This window comes from Maniola hyperantus, chromosome 13 (assembly GCF_902806685.2).
Source record: "Maniola hyperantus chromosome 13, iAphHyp1.2, whole genome shotgun sequence".
Classification (NCBI taxonomy): Eukaryota; Metazoa; Arthropoda; class Insecta; order Lepidoptera; family Nymphalidae; genus Maniola; species Maniola hyperantus.
Window position 1 is genome coordinate 10,553,544 of NC_048548.1, and position 19,972 is coordinate 10,573,515.

General features: G+C 35.0%; 2 protein-coding genes, 1 long non-coding RNA gene and 1 pseudogene across 3 annotated transcripts; 2 read left to right on the forward strand and 2 right to left on the reverse strand.

The window, feature by feature from the left end:
* Nucleotides 1–431: 431 nt before the first annotated feature.
* LOC117987652 (uncharacterized) lies at nucleotides 432–3,195 on the reverse strand. Its single transcript, XM_034974687.2, has 2 exons — nucleotides 2,945–3,195; nucleotides 432–1,879 (listed from the first exon to the last, which is right to left on the reverse strand). The coding sequence occupies exons 1-2, from the start codon at nucleotides 3,117–3,119 to the stop codon at nucleotides 1,209–1,211; spliced, it is 846 nt and encodes a 281-aa protein (XP_034830578.1). The 5' UTR covers nucleotides 3,120–3,195; the 3' UTR covers nucleotides 432–1,208.
* On the reverse strand, nucleotides 432–3,457 carry LOC138403149 (uncharacterized). Its single transcript, XR_011237436.1, has 2 exons — nucleotides 3,189–3,457; nucleotides 432–885 (listed from the first exon to the last, which is right to left on the reverse strand). It is a non-coding gene; the product is annotated as an uncharacterized lncRNA (long non-coding RNA).
* Nucleotides 523–2,582, forward strand: LOC117987644 (uncharacterized; annotated as a pseudogene).
* A 419-nt stretch (nucleotides 3,458–3,876) lies between the features above and the next one.
* On the forward strand, nucleotides 3,877–19,972 carry Chd64 (calponin 3). Its single transcript, XM_034974697.2, has 4 exons — nucleotides 3,877–4,097; nucleotides 16,368–16,504; nucleotides 18,034–18,238; nucleotides 18,788–19,972. Exons 1-4 carry the CDS (start codon nucleotides 4,044–4,046, stop codon nucleotides 18,956–18,958), a joined length of 567 nt encoding a protein of 188 aa, XP_034830588.1. The 5' UTR covers nucleotides 3,877–4,043; the 3' UTR covers nucleotides 18,959–19,972.

Below are 19,972 nucleotides of genomic sequence, written 5' to 3' on the forward strand. Positions count from 1 at the left end.
CTTACATATATTATTTTACTTTTTTGATATTTTAGATGCTTGTAAGTAAGTACCTATCTAAGCTGTAATCAACGTTGGTTTTCCATCGATAAATTTTACAGGTTTTGTTCTCCTGTCTCACCTGTGTGTCCACTTAATTAATATTAAAGTCGCTGCTGATTAAAACTAATTAATTAAACCTTTTAAAAAAACGAGTTTATAACGAAAATAAATGAAATTAAGGTACGTAATTAGGTACTTATCTACGTACATTTATATATATTCTTAATTATTCATTTCATAATTATTATCACATTAAGTGCTGGTTATAAATTAATAAAAAGAAAATTGTTCTGCGCGATTAACTTAGGCTGTGTCCCCAGTATGCAAACTGTTAGCGGCCGACTGAGTGAGCCGCAAATTTGTGGCGAACTGAAATTCGAGTGAGCTGCAAACTTTTATGAGTTAGCCGCTTATTTAGGTCGACCGACTGAATTTTCACTTTACTATTGTTATACGAAGGGAGTGGTTGTGTTGGTGACGATGGATATTTTTGAAGTAATTGGTATCTTAGAGGCACTGAAAGAGGATAAAGAGAAGCACTGGGTTCACCCTTTAAACAAGAAAAGATTGAGCATTGGACAATTTCATGTTCTTTACCCAGAACTAAGGAAATATCCAGAAAAATTTTACCAGTATTTCAATATGACTTCTCATACATTTGACGAATTGCTGAACTCTATAACCCAGTACATTGCTAAAAATAATATCACAAGAGATACAATAAGTCCCGAAGAACGGCTTACTATAACTTTGAGGTAAGTAAATAATTGACGCTTTTGAATTTTAAAAATTTTAATATTAAAAATCAGCAACGAATGTAATGACAACTTAATATTTTAATTACTAGTGGGGTGGCCGGCGGCTCCGCTCGCGTATAAAATTTTAAGTCCCGCTGCTCCCGATCCTGTAGAAAATATCGGGATAAAAAGTAGCCTACAATATCAATCACTCATGTTCTATTTTACATATCTATGCTATTTTAGGACAATTGGCTGCGTTGTTGGCTCGCTATAGAGGTACAAACAAACAAACCCACAAACATACAGTCACTTTCGCATTTATAATATAAGTATTATTCTAGTTTTTAATTTAACAATCACTTTTCAAATTACAGTCTTATTAAATTGGATTAGGAACTAGCATGGTAACATTGAGTAGGTAACCAGTCATTCGTCATCCTCAATGTGGTCTGAACCACCTCGCAATATTGCTTCTATGTCTTCTACTTCCACTGAAGAACCTGTAGAGCTATGTGATGGACTGTTTCGAGGACTTCGAATGCTGCTACTTCCAACTGGGTTGTAGTTGTTTGAGGTTGAAGGATAGTTTTGCACATTTGGCGTACTGCTTCCACTCGTGTAGCCGTACTGATCTGGGTAGTTATTGGCATTCGTCCACCCAGTTTGCATCAAAGCACCGTCATAATTATTGTGTACATTATATTTAATATTTTTAATAAGTTTCATCACTTCAAACCGAAATTCAAAGTTCTGGGTTGGGGACATTGTCTTCATTTCCGGTAAAATATTTAGTAGAAAGTTCATATCTGGGTCGGATTCTCTATTTTTATCCATCGATTTAAGTAGTGCCTCCTGAAACACAGTCATCTTTTTCTTTTTTTCATCATACATAGTGCTACTGTTGCTAGACGTCTCGGCGCTAATGTTGCTAGATGTCTGGTTGCTAGCTCTAGAAACATTCAAAAACTGCAACATATCCAAGTATGGCGTCTTACGTTTTTTTGGTGCCCCACTTCCGCTTTTGAGTGAGGAATCCTTATTTTTTTCTCTGGTGTAATAGTCGCGCAACCCCTTCCATTTTTTTTGTAGGTCTTTTACTGAAACAAAATTAACCGGTACTTCATATTCTTTCTAGATTCCTGTCAACTGGATTAAGTTACAGAAAAATTGCCCAAGAGTTTCTTGTTGGAAAATCGACAGTATCGAAAATAATAAATGAAACTGCATGCATTATATGGGATCTTTTACAGCCACAGGAAATGCCGGAACCTTCTGAAGAACTGTGGCTAGAAATAGCAAAACGATATTATAAAAAAACAAACTATCCTAATTGTATAGGATCTATCGATGGCAAGCATATCCGTATTCGAAAACCACCAAAAAGTGGATCTAACTATTTTAATTATAAGAAGTTCTTCTCAATTGTTCTGTTAGCCGTAGCAGATGCAAACTGTTCTTTTATAGCTATTGATGTTGGTGCTTGTGGACGAAATGCTGACAGTAATATATTTAAAGAAAGTGCTTTCGGCAAAAAATTGGCTCGTGGGTCTCTGAATATTCCTAACTCTATTAAATTGCCTAATTCAAATGGATTGCCCCAGCCTTTCGTGTTTCTTGGAGATGAGGCATTTGGATTGCAAAAGCATATCTTGAGGCCTTTTCCTAATAAAAGTTTAAATAAGGAAGAGCGAATTTATAATTATCGCCATAGTCGGGCTAGGAGATGCGTGGAATGTGCATTCGGCATTCTAACAAACAAATGGAGAGTTCTGCATACACCGATTGCTACTAATGTGAATACAACCATCGCTATCGTAAAAGCTGTTTGTATTTTACATAATTTTGTCATAGCAAGGGAACAAGTACAATATACACATCTTTCGCGACGTACCTCAACAACTCTTACAAGCACAAGAAGCCAAATGATTACTGTATCAAATTCTGGAAAGACAACAAGAGATAACTTTAAAAACTATTTTCTTTACGAAGGAAAACTACCCTGGCAAGAGAAGTATTTTTAAGGTGTAGCTACAGGACGAAATGGTGTAACGGAGTTTGTAAAGCCGTAAATACTACGTAGTGATTATGATACTTTATTTTATGTAGTGAGTGATGCAAGTATATTGTTGAATAAATAATAATTTTATTAGAATGGAACTTACTTTTTTTTACTTTAGTGCTTTCTTCTAAGTTTTGCCAATCATCGTATAGAATAACAGCGATTTCATTCCAACCGCTCTGCTTTAATACTCTGTTGCTGTATTCTTCACTCGACAAGTTCCATATGCATGGTCTATTTTGTATTTCCGTAATGAACCTTTCCGTATCAAAAGGCATCTTGGATTTTCTGTGGTGTGTGTGCGTAGAGATTAGTTAGATAAGCGATGCAAAAAAACACGTCCGAACACGTCGATAGCTTCTTTCCAACTGTCCGCATGAACAGTTTGAGGCAAACGGACTCACTACGCCCGGCGAACAAGCATATCGCCGTCGCCGACTGCAACCGGTTTTGCTGTGAGTCGGCCACTACGGCGCACGTAACGCTGCAAACTGCGTAAAGTGAGCGCAAAACTAGCAATCTGTGGACACTCCATTTCAAATATATGGAAGGGCGTACTAAACCGGTACGCCGCAAACTCAGTCGGCCGCTAACAGTTTGCCTACTGGGGACACAGCCTTAGATAGATTCTTCTTCTAACGCTACAGCTATACCACTATTTCTTTACACTCTCTCACTATGTTGATTATTGCTAAACCCATCCTACATTTTCTACATTTTCAACAAATTATTATTTTCCGCGTTATAAATTATTCAGCCAATCATAAAAATCGCGGTTATAATCACTTTTTTAAAATTTTAAGATAGGCTTGCGCTTGGCGACAATCATGCTTTTAAAAAGTTAATATCTAGTAGGTATGTTGAGGTCTAGGTTGGAGCGCGCTTGCCTAGAAGCTGCCTATTTACTCTTGCCTTTAACCTACACTCTACAGGCCATGTCTTGTTTAAATATATAGGAAAACTAAGTCGATTAAAATGATCGATATCGATAACCAGTCTCAACCACCCTATAACCGAGTCGTGCACCAGCCGGCCGTTGCATGATGTCATTCATCACACACTCACACATCGAACCGGTCGCACTCGCCTGCCCGTCGACCCGCGCTGTTTACATTACCAAACGATTATACCAAACGCGGTGACTTCACGACAACTCGTGTTTTGTGATTTAATTTATTATTATAGTTTAGTTAAAGGTTAAAATGGCCAACAACCGGGCCACCAAGTCTGGATTTGCTGCTGAAGCACAGAGAAAGGTAAGCAGGCACTAACAGCCAGATTAATTATACTTTAGATTTTAAGGATAAACTTAAGTAGGAATTCCGTTTTAAAGCGGCACATGTTTTCTCATGTCACCTTATCGATTGGGAAGCTGTGGTCCAAATATTGTTACAAGGGCTAGGCCGTGACCTACTTTCGCATCTGGGCGCGACATTATTTTTCTATGGGATGAAATGAGATGACATTAGGTAAATTACAATCCCGTATCCTGTTATTTCAAGGATTAATAGGTAATTAACGGTAATCTAACTGTTGATACGTTCTAATTTTAAACTGGTTAACTTTTTGCGTTTAGAAATTTCAACCTATTTTATGCGTTCTACCCACACTAACAAACGCTATCCATACGTTAAACTTACACGTCCCCACAAGAGTTATTCCTAAAAAGTGGAACAGGTTTGTGGTATACTTCACAAAAAATTCGTCTACATAGGTGGATAGGTACACATAATACAGGTGCCCATATGAGCAGCCATTTTCGTGACTTGACTTTTTTTTTGAATAACGCGCTTTTCATGTTGAAACCCCTAGGCCCCTACAATCGTAATAGTAAGCTAATTATTTGGTATACTATATCATCTAATTAAACAAATGAGTAGATAGCTAGTTAGTAAAATAGATTTATTATTATTATAATTTACCTAATCAGCGAAATATCTAAACAAATTATTAATATTTGCACGGTATGTTCCCCTTTCGACCTATTACTTTCTAATAGAATTATTTACTAAGGTACAGTCGTACAATAAAATAATAGTTATAAAATAGTGTCAAAATGGCGTGTACCTACCTGTTACTTTTAAATCACTATCCATATTATAAATGCGAGTGTGTTTGTTTGTTGGTTTTTTGGTTTGCCCTTCAATCACGCCGCAACAGAGCAATGGTTTGGCGTGATTTTTTGCATAGAATATAGTTTAAGACCTGGAGAGTACCATAGGCTACTTTTTATCCCGGTAAATCATAGAGTTCCCACGAGATTTTAAAAACCTAAATCCTCGGAGATGAAGTCGCAGGTATCAGCTAGTTTTAAATAAATAAAGGTATAATGAGGAATTCACGTTGACCAAATGGTTTTCGTACTCAAAATTTGAGAAGTTCTATTTTAAAAATTGTTAAAATGACCTAATTGAATAGTACCTACTAAAAATGATGAGCTCGTTAAGGCTAAATACCTACCTAAATAAAATCATCAGTTATTCACCTATAGCAAACAAACTATAATAGGTAGTGATGTAAGAATACCAAACATGACTAACAATTATTGGGATGATCTGTTATAGAATTGCCGCAAAACAATACCTACACAAATAAGTCAACATACTTAATATACCTAGGTACCTACCTATAGCTGATAGAAATAACAAATTATCATGGAATTAGGTTCATAAAATAATGTGCGTCACAATAAATTGATTAACCTTTTTGCCCAACTTCGGGAAAAGATATTGAGATAAGTAAATGAATTGAATTTGGTATGAAAAATATTCTTAGTGCGTGGATTCTGAAAATATTTTACCATTCGTCTATGGTGCATGGATTGTAGTTGATATATTTTATATAATTTAATATTATTTGGTCTGATTTTAATTTATATTTTATAAACTTTACTTGTTTTATCCTCAAGGAACCCCCAGCGAAAGAAGTAACGCCTGTTTTTATCCAATATTTTATCTATAAAACCCATATATTTAGAACAAGATACGGCGTATTACGTCCTGTTAGGTGTATGCAAAAACCTTTTTATCTCTAAAGCCAAAAGAGGTTTAGTAGTTACCTGAACACGTAAGCTAAACTGCTTTTGCACTTGCCAAGGAAATTCCATTGCATAATGCCCTGCTAGACGAGGTTTTGAATTTTAAAGAAGCTCGAAGCTTTATTTGCATTCATGTATACGCCCGAGGCAAGGATGAAATCGGTTTAAAATCTTAATCCATTCAATTCAATTGATACTATTTAAACCACTGAAATGCATGTGGTCGTGATGCAAGCCTTTAGTTATTAGATATCTAACTGTGCTAGACATGACGCAATTCTCATACCAAACTAATGAGTTTCGAAAACTATACTTACGGTGTTATGCTGATAAACCGCATATTAGGTATAGCTGGGAAGGTACCTTTATCAGTACTTAGTTTAGTATTAAATGTAAAAACAGTGACGAAATATATTTAAGTAGGTACTTACTTATCTAGAACGAGCTTATGCTGGCGACTTCGTCCGCGTGGACTACACAAACTTCAAACCCCCTATTTCAGCCCCTTAGGGGTTGAATTTTCAAAAATCCTTTCTTAGCGGATGCCTACGTCATAATAGCTATCCAAATTTCAGCCCGATCCGTCTAGTAGCTTGAGCTGTGCGTTGACAGATCAGTCAGTCAGTCATTCAGTCAGTCACATTGTCCTTTTATTCTGATGGTGAATATTTATTTTCTCACTAATTTACACTAATTTATATGTAACTGATGCTCGTGAATACCTAGGTCGTGGATTTAGGATCTTAAAAATCCCGTGGGAACACTTCGTTTTCTATTGATCAAAAGTCTATATCACTTTCTAGGTCTTTAACCATATTCATGCGAAAAACCACGTGGATACGTTGATCTGTTGCTGCGTTATTAAAGAGCAAAAGCGTGAAACATGGCAAGTTATCCCGTAGGAACTGATGAGCACGCGTGGATTTAGGTTTTTAATCAAGTTTGTGGGAAGCCTTTATTTTCTCGGCATAAAAGCCTTTATACCTAATCCAATCACGTTAATCCATTGCGACGTGATTGAATGACAAACTAACACACTTTCGCATGCATAGTATTAATAGGGATTTCAATTATTACTAACTAGCTTATGCCGGCGACTTCGTCCGCGTGGACTACACAAATTTCAAATCCCTGTTTTACCCCTTCCAGGTATTGAATTATCAAGAGGTCTCTCTTAGCGGATGCCTGCGTCATAATACTATCTACATGCCAAATTTCAGCCCGATCCGTCCAGTAGTTTGAACTGTGCGTTACTAGATAGTCAGTCACCTTTTCGTTTTATATATTTAGATTATCCTCTTACAAAATTTAGTGCCAAAGCTTGGTTTAACTCCTTATTTATTTAAATGTGTAATAAAAATTGAAAATCAAAAACATAATATTGCAATATTTAAATTTCGTCACGCTATTATTTAAAAGTGTCGTTCGAGCTTGTTTTAAGAAAATTTAAATTTTGCAAACAACTTAAGCATTACCGAATGCGGTCAATGGCCTTAAATGGTTATTTTATACATAAACTCGAATGTATAGCACAAAATTGTTAACTGTACATGAGAATTTCTTACTAGGTACCGATATATTTGGAATTACAAGTTTTTTTTGTAAGAAAAATCACGTAGGTACCTGTAGTGTATTCGATAAAAGGTGTTTTAAAGTGCATCTCTTCCTGCTGCATTCAATCGATGTGGGTCAAGGAGAATCAGTCAACAATTACGACCGGTTATAAACAAAATAAAAGTCGTTATGCATCAGTGATGATAACTGTATAAGTGGAGTTAGCTCTCCTCGATAGCAAAGGCCAGAATTTTTTTACTGCTTTCAAAAATTGATGTCTAAAACTTATTTAAAGATGCCTCAAAACTTTTCCAGATGTAGAAAATATAATAATATCGAATATATTGGCCTCGGACAGGTAGAGGTCAAATGAATTCCGCAAGTTCGTTGAGCTGATTTAAGTCCGTACATTGTAAGTCTTACAATAAGCTCGATTAGAGGCTGTATTACCAGTTGGTAAATTCAACATGTTTCTAAGAAATATGTAACTATTAGTGCGATAATCTCAGATTTGACGTTTATCTATATAAACATTTATATCTCCATAAAATTCAGTAAGAATCTGTTAATACAAGTGGTAAAATTAATTTAAAACAAGAAGCCTTTTGTTTCAAGTTAATTATATTCAATAGCTGAAGTAAAACAATTTTAAATAGGTACTTCAAATAATATGATGCGAGTGCACATCTAGTTCATTATAATTTTCTATGTTACGTTCGGACGTTAAAATAATATAAAATTTTATGTCTCACAGCCCGAGCAATGATCATTTAAGTTCAAGCAAATGCTTTAAGTAGTTTGTTTACATAAATTCTCAAAGACGCATAGAATGCCTGTGGTAGGAAAGTAAGAACCTTATTATTTTGTTACGTTAAATTTGAATCTTTAAATCCCTTTCTACCTCTTATGTACCAAAGGATTTTAGCCGGACTTCATTTCTAACATAGATTGTGGAGGCTATGCCATTAACAACCTACCTATAGACCTACAGATCCATTGCCAAAAATAAGACTGTATCAGGCACTTCGTCGAGTACCCGACAATATATCCAGGCTGACGTTGTTTTGGACCTCGTAAGGCCAAAATAAAATCGGTTGGCCAAAGCAAACTTGGTGAACTACTACCTACTTTAGATGAGGCAAAAAGAATAGCCTCCCTTGGGGTGTGAATGTGGAAGAAGAATAGACGTGTATGTCCCGAAAGGGAGGACATAAGGGTTAGTGATGACGAGTGTTACCAAAGTAGCGTCTGTGCATAAGTTTTAATGATGAGTAGTTACCAAAGTATCCCGAGATAGTTAGTATCCCGGGGAAGGACATAGGCTACTTTTTATCCCGGAAAATTAAAGAGTTCCCACGGGATTTTCAAAAACCTAAATTCACGCGGACGAAGTCGCGGGCATCATCTAGTATTTAATATATCAGACTTGAACAGTCACACGATTTAGTAAATCTGAATTTCGTGATTGTGTGGTACGGAACTGAAGTCTCGGAATTGAGATAGGCCATAGTAAAAAACTGAACAGATGTTCAATTAGTGCTTAAGAATTTATTTCATACTAATTCACCAAGACGATGACTCAGAAAAGGCACGGTTCAGTTACAACACCAAACCACGCCTTATAAGGTATGGCCTTTACGCTGGACGTATTTATATGCCTTATATATAGGCTACTTTCAAAACTCCACCATATGTTCATGATTGACACCCAGCCAAATTTCTCTTTGAAGACATTCATATCGCCTGCATTGCAAACAAACCCAGAATAACAAAAGGAATCGAAAGCCTTCAACGTCAAGCATTTGAAGAGTCTTGCTAGAAAGCCTAGAAACCTCAAACTGTACACAGAACTTGATCTGTTTTTGTATATGATTTCCTAATTCCACAGGCTTCTAATTAATGAAATCTTTTATTTAATCCTTTTGAGACTAATGCAGACATTTTTGTTCTCCACTTATAACTATACTACACATTGTCACATTTTCAGCTTTGATATCAAGATTCAAAATTGGTTTCCTTGATATTATACATTTTCATTGTGATATGTCTGTAGTCTATACCTACCTCGATTGTGTCTTTAAACATAAAGTTCTTATATGCATAGCTGAATTGGTTGGTGCCTATTTCATTCTCAACATGTGTGGCCACAAAATATAACCCGATACTTACTCGGGCCAATATTATTGTTCTGTGCTGTCGACCTTTTTGTTCTTATACTAATTTTATTACATACTTAAGTAGGTACTACTGAGTATTTAAATTTAAGTAATACGTGCCTTTCTTAATTATTGGCTTACATGTTTCAATCTATTGATCTGAACTTATTAACTGTGACGTCCACAACCTTCGATCTAAGTTCTATACATGTTCTATCTTTTAAAAATTTACCGTTTACTGTTCTTAATGAACACTTTTGCAATATCCTGATATTTTAAAGTGACATTTATTAGTTTTTAGTATTTGTTTAAATAGTAATCGTTCTATTTTGTAAGTTCGTATAACTGCTATCAACCTAACCTTGTATCACAATATCTAAGGACTTAAATGAATTCCCATAGTAATTACAAGTTGTATTTCATTGGCCGTGTGTCAACTGACGGCCTTATAGTGACCCCATTCCTGTTTCCTTTTAGAGGAAGCATTGTAAATGATGATATATACCTACCTACGAAGCCTTTTTTCTACATTTAACATGACATTGCTATTTAATCGTGCAAATTCTCGTGATAAATTAAGTTAGTAAAGACTGTATTAGTTTTAAATAGTGCCGCGACTACATTCAGATAAAATCCGTTAATACTGAGTCATGGCTATTTCTGGCTTCAACTTTGTCAGTTGTTACTACGGGTAAATCTTTACCATGTAGAGATTGGCAATGAAAGAACGCTTTTAACGGCACGTTGGTAATCCCTCCGACGTTGTGACCTCCGTAAGCAGCTGGCGCCAGAAACGGATTAAATATGTAATCCTATACAGTGCATGCGTTGCACCATTTACTGAATCAGTCTACATATAAATAAATGTCAAAACCAACTTAAGAATACATGAAACAGATGTTTTTATTACTAGTCATCAAAGTAATAATACAATCAGTAGGTAGTCTTAAATAAAGTGTATTTGTAACGGAATTTAAAATACATATGTACCTACTTACTGATATAACTTGTTCTATTTTCGTTATCAGCCTAATGAGTTTATTGACATGTAGTGTTAGAAATTAGCTACTCAATTATAATTTTAAAACATTGGAGCAGTTCACACGAGGTAAAAATGAAACCTTTAAATCTCAAGAGAATGAGAAGAAGGCGAGTAGATATCAAAAGTAAGATAAATTGTAGGGTATATTTATTAAGATTTACTTACCAAGTTAGAAAATATTTTACATTTGAATTGACGAGAGTTGACGAGAGGCTTATGGTAACTAAAGTATGAAACAATAGGAAATACTGTAGGTATAATGTATAATACATTCATTCTCATTCTAGAATACATACATCTCATTCTCTCGCAAGCTGAATCCTGTAGATATATAGAGTTGTGTCTTTCTAGTGTCGCTTTGTCGTTTCATCGAGTTTTAAATCACAACGGTAATAAAGAAGTTTTCACTTCAAAACTTTTTCAACTTAAGTAAGTGGTAACACAATTCTCATATTCAGTAATCTTTTCGTATCTAGAATCTAGATAGATATTTTTTATTCCCGTTCAATAAAAATAAGTTCAGGTTTGTGTGATGTAATCGAATGAGTTTTTTATATTTAAAATTGGGCAGGTGTTACAAAAAAAGTTCAAACAGGACATAGCTAACAAGAGACCACTTCCTTCGTCTTCCAACACAAATTAGATAACGCTTCGGAATATTAATGAAAGGCCCAACTATTTAACGTTGTTCTTATCAGCCAGTTCCATCAACTTGTTGCATAAAAACTTGACGTCAGGGAACCTTTAATATCAAGCTTTAATTTGTGTCAAGCTTACATTTTTCTGAGCTGTAAGTGAACTTATTAGACTTGCTAAAAATTTGCAAATAAGACTCATATTAAAACATGGTATTGTTTTCACAAAAGTGAAACAACAATCGTCTTTGCGCCTTTTAAGTTTGCTTAGATCATTGTCAACATTGAACTACAGAAACACCAAAAGACACAGGCTATATTTTATTGTTTGTTATTACCAGCCAAGAGGCAAATAAATTCGAGAGACGGAGGAGAATTCAGGTTGTAGTGATTCGTTATTTTCTTGCTAATGTCTCGTCTGCGAAATCCTGACTCATGCACGAATCCTTCGTCAGTTACGTCATCAAACGCGTTGGTTGATTTTAGGTTATCACAGTTCTAAGCAATTCTACAATAAGCTCTTATAAATATTTATTTATCTTTATTTAGTAGGCAAATTCCGAGAACATTATCGTTGCTTCATATTACTTTATAAGGAAGTCTTTGTAGTTAGACCTTCCTTTAGACGTGGTGTCATGAATATGTAAGCGTAAGCGTAATGAATGGATGAAAGAACTTAGTACTAGGTACTGAATGCTTCGTTATTAATTTAGACTAGGTCCTCCATGTTTGCACTGCCTTATAAAATATTATAATGAAGAAGTGTTCTGTGTTAATAACCTAGCTTCTATATTCATCATAATAATTCTGTTCACAAATAACAATGAAAGGCGTGAATATAATTTTAACAAACCTTGATTGCTTGTTGTGTGTGTGTGTAGAATTCTAGATACATTTTACAAAACAGACAAATACTTATTTATTTTGATTGGATGTTTAGTCCAAAATGTTTGAAATTAATGCTTGGAGTTTAAAATGCATTAGCAAAATACTTTTTCATAAAAAACATATAAAAGTGCGGACATTATAGCAATTAATTGTTGCTCGACTATAGGAGTATTGTGATGTAGCGTGCTCGCTAAAAGGATTGAAGTTTAACAAAATATGACGTGATTATAATAAATCTTCAAGCAATTAGTTTCGAAGTAGAAAATACACGTCAATGCTTTTATGCAAATCGTTTCGTTGCGATCCATTTAACTGTGATGGAATATCGATTGAATATGTGCTTTTGATTTTTTTTCACTTCTAGTAAAATGGATAAAACAGAAAAAAAGTCCCTTTCAAATAGTTTTTTGGTACCAAATAAAGTTAAAACTTATGTCCATGCATGGCGTTTGTATTATGACAGTGGTGCTTATTCGGTTGTAGGTAGGTAGAGGTACACTATTTTAAAGCTAATTTTATAAATAAAAACGGGTGTAAATAATAATATTATCTTTTTCGGCTTTTGAAAAAGGAACCGAATATTTTTGCAGCAGTACGCAATAACTTAAACTAGACCATGTTGCCCCCGTACCTCATCCATTCCAGATGCCCACAAATGTGCCTACCTATTGGCATATCTGTAGCATGGCACGCCCGTACCTACGCACATAGTTGTTAATCAAAAACTAACGCTAAAAGGTTTCATGACGTAGGCATGTCAACAATAATGGATACCTGGCATGCCAACATTTGCAAAGGGCGGACAGCCTGTGTCAACAGTCACCAGCTTACAATGTAATAAGCAATTATGAAGAAATGTTTAAACTTTTCATGACAAACACAAACAAACTGGATGTATTCAATAAATGCAAAAGCAAAATGGGGTGTAAACCTTAATAATTTTAATGAATATTTCAGGTCAAAATTCTCACAAAAGTCAGACAAGTAAATACAAGTAAATATTTTTATACAAAGAAAAGTTGAGTGGGGTATAACCCTTGATTACCAGTAGGAGGTTTTACTATAGTCGCTAAAATTATGAGCATCTGCCCCCCAATTGTGTAAGAATAACCATTTCATGACTATCGTAATCGTCAAGAAATTCTGCCCTTTGATTGGCTGTGAAAGAATGTAAACAGCGAATGTACCAATCAAAGGGCAGAATTTCTTGACGATTGCGACAGCGATGAAATGGTTATTCTTACACAATCGGGGGGCTGCTCTTGTAGGGTTCCGAAGGGTGCCAATGCGACCATATTACTAAGCCTCCGCTGTCCGTCCGTCTGTCCATCTATCTGCTTGCGGATTGTATATCATGAACCATAATTATGTAGAGAGCTGTCACAGTGTATATTTCTATTGCCGCTATAGCATCACATAACACATTATCATCATTATCATGATCAACCCATAGCCGGTTCACTACAGAGCACGGGTCTCCTTTCAGTATGAGAAGAGTAAGTAGAAGTACTATAACATCAAATACTCGTAATAAAACACCGAGATGATAATTTTCAAAATGGCCCCCATGCAAATTAGTAAAATTTAAAAAGTAGGTAAGTATAGGTACATAGCGTTATAGGTATCCTGTACGAAAGCCATCGTGTGCGAGTCTGACTCGCACTTGGCAAGTTTTTGTAATTTAACTAGCTGTCCCGCCGTATTTTTCGTACCTACTACAGTTTATTTACTTCTGTACAGTCTACAGTCTACAGTCGTATTTTTTTCGACGTTGTGCACGATAAATCAAATAGGTACATACTATGATGCAGAAAAATTGTTTTAGAATGCACGGGTGAAGCCCTTTCATATGATACTTGATATAGTTATATTACTTTGAAAATTGAAAATACTATTTTTTTTGTGTGATGTAACCACAAATTTACGGTTTTCAGATTTTTCCCCTTATGTCTGCTATAAGAACTACCTACCTGCCAAATTTCATGATTCCAGGTCAACGGGAAGTAGGTAGGTACCCTGTAGGTTTCTGGACAGACAGACAACAAAGTAATCCTATAAGGGTTCCGTTTTTCCTTTGGAGGTACGGAACCCTAAAAATGTCTTGAAAACATTGAAATAGATATTTCTACATAAACAGTTCGATGTGATGCTGATAACAAATGTTAGGAAATACATGTGAGTTTAGTAAATACTAACCGCTGAAGGTCACGATGATAAGCAGGCTAACTGCATGACCGTTATAATGAGCCGACAAACATCCAGCTCTATGAATTTATGATTTCTTGTGTAGTAAAATTATAATAACAAAGGGAGTAATTAGAAATCTTCTCGAGTAAAGTTGTGCACTCCTGTTTTAAAATAATACCTATTTATTCATTACTAGGTGATGCCCGCGATTTCGTCCGCGTGGACTTAGGTTTTTAAAAATCCCGCGGGAACTCCGTTCTTTTCCGGGATAAAAAGTAGCCTATGCCCTTCCCAGGGATGTAAGCTAAGTAAAGGAATAATTTGCAGTAGTAGGTAGGTTTCACATAATTATTTTCACACAAAATTATGCATTTATTGCAAAATTAAAAAAAAAACATTTTACTAGATATAGTTTTAATGAGATGTTTCCACTTCATAAGAGTACTCCGCACTTCACTACTCGTTAGAAGCCGGAATAGAGTGCCTGTCTATATTCTCTATAGTAGATAGGTTTGTAGTTACTTAAAAAAGGGATGTCTGCCAACGCCAGACGGGTGATTACTTGATTATAGTCCTATTTTTTGACCCATTCCACCCTGATTCCATAATATGTACAAAATCTCTACAAAACCTATTTTAATTTATATAGGTAGTAGGTACTTTACGCGGTGTGATGCACTGTTTAAATACTACAAATTAGACCCTTATGGCATTTCTTCAGTATCAGTAGAAATGATTTCGTCATGGTATTACAATCGATTTATAAATATAAAAAATTGTTAGAGTCAAAAATGGCAAATTTTTACAATCGAAAAAAACAAAACTCGAATGAGACCTTGAACCAATAGTAGTACCGCGTGCGTGCAGGCTAGTTTATGCCGTATCACTACGCGCGAGAGCTTATTTTGCTCTATACTTTTTCACTTTATTGGCAGCGCGGTTCGATTGGATGTAACTACCTAGTATTCACGTTGCGTCTAGTGAATTACTATTGTTTCTCACTCTTTCGAGTTGCTGATTTTTTTTTAATTATTTCAAAACAAAAACATTTCATATTTTAAGTTTAACTCGATAATAGTACTACTGAGAGCAAATTATCCTGCCGCGGGAAGACAACCACTAAAATTTCAGCATGATATTTAACCAGAGTGTGTATATTACTATTAAAACCCCATATTTGACATCTAATAATGAAGAGAAACTTTATATACCTACACACGTTTCCGTTTAAAGGGTAACTATGGCCTTTCTTTCCGGTTCTACTCAGTAGAAGCAGCATTCTTCACCGGAGGTAGATGGTCACTAAAGAAAAAATTGTTACGAAATAAGAACTGATGTTTGATCATTGATGATTCAAAAGATAAAAAATGATTTTCCAAATTCCAATCCTAAATTCCCAACCTTGTGACTAAACATACCTACGCTAAAAAATATTATATAAGTAACTAAGGCAATGCATAGGCATCATTGAAACGTGATACACTGTATGTCGGTCCGTTGTGAATCTCAAATGAAGCCCCGCAGTATTTGTAGTTAGGCCATAATCGTCATCACTGACACATTGAATGGTTTTGCCATTGCCCATTACGCATTTATTATAGGTACTTGCGTCTGACAAAAACAGGTTGGTAACCAAGATCTAGACATAAAAAAATAGTTAGAATCACGCTACCTACCTTCTTTATTACTTTAAAATTGTAAAAAAAAGATTCCGACGAATTGAGAACCTCCTCCTTTTTTGAAGTCGGTTAAAAAATAATGGTCAATGTAACTACTTATTTGTAATTTTTGAAATTGTTTGCGCTTGACTACAGTCAATGAAAAGAAATTTCCATTTCTTTTCATTTCTTCAGGTAGAATTCACTTTTCTACCACAAATCAACTGCATTTTCAAAAGCTCCTTACTCCAGATGTGTCCTTCCATTTTTCTAGTCCATGAATTATTAAAAAAATGTTAATTTTGCGGCCAAAATAGGGGGCCCAAATTGATGTAATAAATTATATTTTTTTTATTTAATTTTTTTCAGATAAACAGCAAATACAGTGAAGAACTCGCTGAGGAATGCCTGGAATGGATCCGGCAGATCACAGGGGAGCCTGAGAACATATCGGGTGATATGGACAACTTCTACGAGGTGCTTAAGGACGGCACGCTACTTTGCAAGTGAGTAAGATTTTGGAAAAGGATTTGCATCATGGTAGAGTTCTAAAATTTGTACGACTGACGCAGTGATTGCAATGATTGTGCAAAAACGCTTTATTCTCTTCTTCTTTCTTCATAAAACTTTTCTGTCTTTATTTGAATTGAAGCCTTTTAATTCTGTATTACCGAATTGTGTTCCACAGTTATCCGTTAACAACTGTTATCAAAGTTATCAATTAAAAATTGCTAATTAATATTAATATTTAACATTTGTATAAAATGTAAGCTGATAGATTTGATGGATCGATCAGGGGATCACGTATAAGGGCTTTTGTGCCTGATGATATCGGGATAATTCAACTAGATTTTTTGTATCTTTTATCTACGAAAACTTTCCACCTCTCTCATTCGGCTGTTGCTTCTATTCTACGTCTCTTCATCCCTGCGTTACATCGTCATGACAATAGACTTCAAGTCCACGTGTCTAAAGCATGTCCAGAAAGGTTAAAATCACAGAAAGCTTTTTCCAACCAAATTTGATACCGACATTACAAATATTCAAGCAAGGTTTTCACCTATTACAAACAGTAAGTAGGTACCTAGTCAAATACGGACAAATCACCGGATCGTGATCTGTCGTTGTATATCTTGTCTGTTTCTGCATCACTTGCAACGCTATTCGACGCGTTTATTTAGCAACGCGCAACGTGCAGATATAAGGTTCGAACCTGAGGTAATGGCGCTGTCCTATTTGCATAGTAAACACTTCGAATACAGTATTTCAATGAAAGTTTTCCATCTTATGTTGAACGTAGATCTATGCTTATGCTATATTGTGCTAAAGATAGTTATGGGACTTTGGATCTACCGTTATCTCAGTATTTTAAGTGGTTTTTGCAATTCATTTTATTTGTACAATTAGTTCAATCAAAAATTCCAACTAAGTAATTTAGAGGATTGTTTTTAATTTTTATCGATTGTCATCAGCAATCAGACTATCTCGTTGTCTAGTGGCTTCTGCGGATCATGAGGTCCTGGGTTCGAGTCCCAGCTAGGTTCAGTCGAAAAAGTTATAGACTGATAACTTTTAAGTGTAGGAAGATCAGGTGCAGGACCGATAGTTGTACGTACTTTTTTTTTGCTTTTTCTGAGACATGGAGGTTTACCACTGCTATCGAGAATTCCTTAACTTGTCCCCTGCCGTCATGTTGGCACCATTGCTTTGTTTGCTTTATTCCTTAGAACTTAGGGTTTATTACTGTGTGATTTGCAATGGTGCCAACATAACGGCAGTGAACAAGTTATCAGAAAATACTTTTCTGTTAAGAAACAGAAAAGTATTTTCTGTTAAGGAATTCTCGATAGCAGTGGTAAATCTCCATGTCTCAGAAAAAGCAAAAAAAAGTACGTACCTACAACTATCGGTCTTGCACCTGATCTTCCCACACTTTTATTCGGCAAAGATCTAGATGTTTTTAACTCATCTAGTACAAAGTTTGTTTATTAATTATGATAATATTTTTGATAAGAGAGTAAACCTTCTGCTTCAGACTCTCCAACCAGATCCAACCTGGAACAATCAAGAAGATAAACGAATCCAAGATGGCATTCAAATGCATGGAAAACATCAACGCGTTTTTGGAATCAGCGAAGAACTTTGGCGTCCCAGCGCAAGAGACCTTCCAAACTGTTGACCTTTGGGAGAGACAGAATCTCAATTCTGTTGTTATATGCCTGCAATCCCTTGGCAGAAAGGTTGGTTCGAGTTTTCTAACAGTTTGATCTATTTACTTAGATAGTTTACTTAACATCGATATTATATTGGTTTCAAAGTTTCTCTAACCATTTTTTGATTTCGTTTTGATGATTGTACATCTCTGAGTGACTTTTTAAAATACATAGTATTAGATACTAAACGAACCCCACGATTTCGCACGCGTGAATTGTGGTTTTTAAAAATACAGAGGGAACTCTTTAATTTTCCGGTACAAAAAGTAGGCTATGGCCGTTTCTGGGATGCAAGCCATTTCTGTACCAAATAGGCTGTAACTTCTTTCAGGTGATTTGCCTAGGTATTTTATAATTCCCATCAGAATCTTTGATGTTTCGGGACAAAAAGTAGCCCAAGTCTGTCCCCAGGAATGAAGCTATCTCTATAACAATATTCGTCAAAATTAGTGAAACGAATGGGCCGTAAAAAGCTAGCAGACAAACAGACATACTTTTCCATTTATAATATTACTTAGTATGGATAATATATTAGCATGGATGATGATATTGATGATGTCGTTTGCATTTTTCCAGGCGGGCAACTACGGCAAGCCTTCCATAGGTCCAAAAGAAGCCGAGAAGAACGTAAGAAACTTCACGGAAGAACAGCTCAGGGCTGGACAAGGAGTTATCTCTCTTCAGTACGGCTCTAATAAGGGAGCCAACCAAAGCGGAATCAACTTTGGCAACACTAGACATATGTAAACATAAAAGTTATGTGGGTTTACGAAAGCCGTGTTATCTTTTTCTTACACATAAGTCAGACACTGTCGTAGAAAAGGATAAAATCTGGCATTTTTAAGCCCAAGCTATTCGTATATTTTGACACTCCTGAAAAGACGAGATTTCGGTAACAAAAATTAATATGAACGTACAATTCATTCCTGTTAGTACTTTACTAGATTATAAAACTGTTTACGTAAGTATACATAAAATTGGATTTTTTAAAGTGTTACTATCTAATAAGCTATGTACTTATAAAGTAACGATTACTTAAAGTACGTATTTATTGACCCTTGCAGTTAAACTCGAGTGGAATCTCTAAGTAAAGTAGTATTTTATGTTGTGTCATAAGTCCCATGTTCAAAATAATAATATTATATTATTGTTTAGCATTTAGATTGATCATTCCTGATTTTTATTTCGTATTTTTGGAATAATTTTTTGTATTAATAACAAATAATTAATTAATATTAATTATTATTGACGAAATGTAAGTTTCTTTTGAACTTACGGTGCGGTGGTGTTAGGAAAGCATTTTTTTAAAAATAAAAATCAATTTCATATTAGTTATTAGTTTCTGTGCCAATTACTTACAATTTGGAGAATTTAAAATTTTTGATACAGTTCAGTAATATAAACTGTTTATTTAAAGTTATTATTACTGTACTTAGTTCATTTATGAATAAAAATATATTTACAATTTTGATGAATAAAATTGTGCCTTCCTGTTCCATAGGAACTTTTTCTTCGGAGGTGACTAACAAGTTGTATGCTTCTAACGTGAGCTGAGCATTCCCCGATACTCTTATTTATTGAAATTTAACGATTCATTCCATAATATTATTATATTTATTGTGTTAGTACTGTGATTAACGATTTTTATAAATATGTCTATTCTTATAGTTATTGTATTTGACGATGAGTAAGTTTATTGTGTAAGTTTCATGAAGCACACACTTTGTGGAAGTACGTAGAATAAAAATAAGTAATATAAAA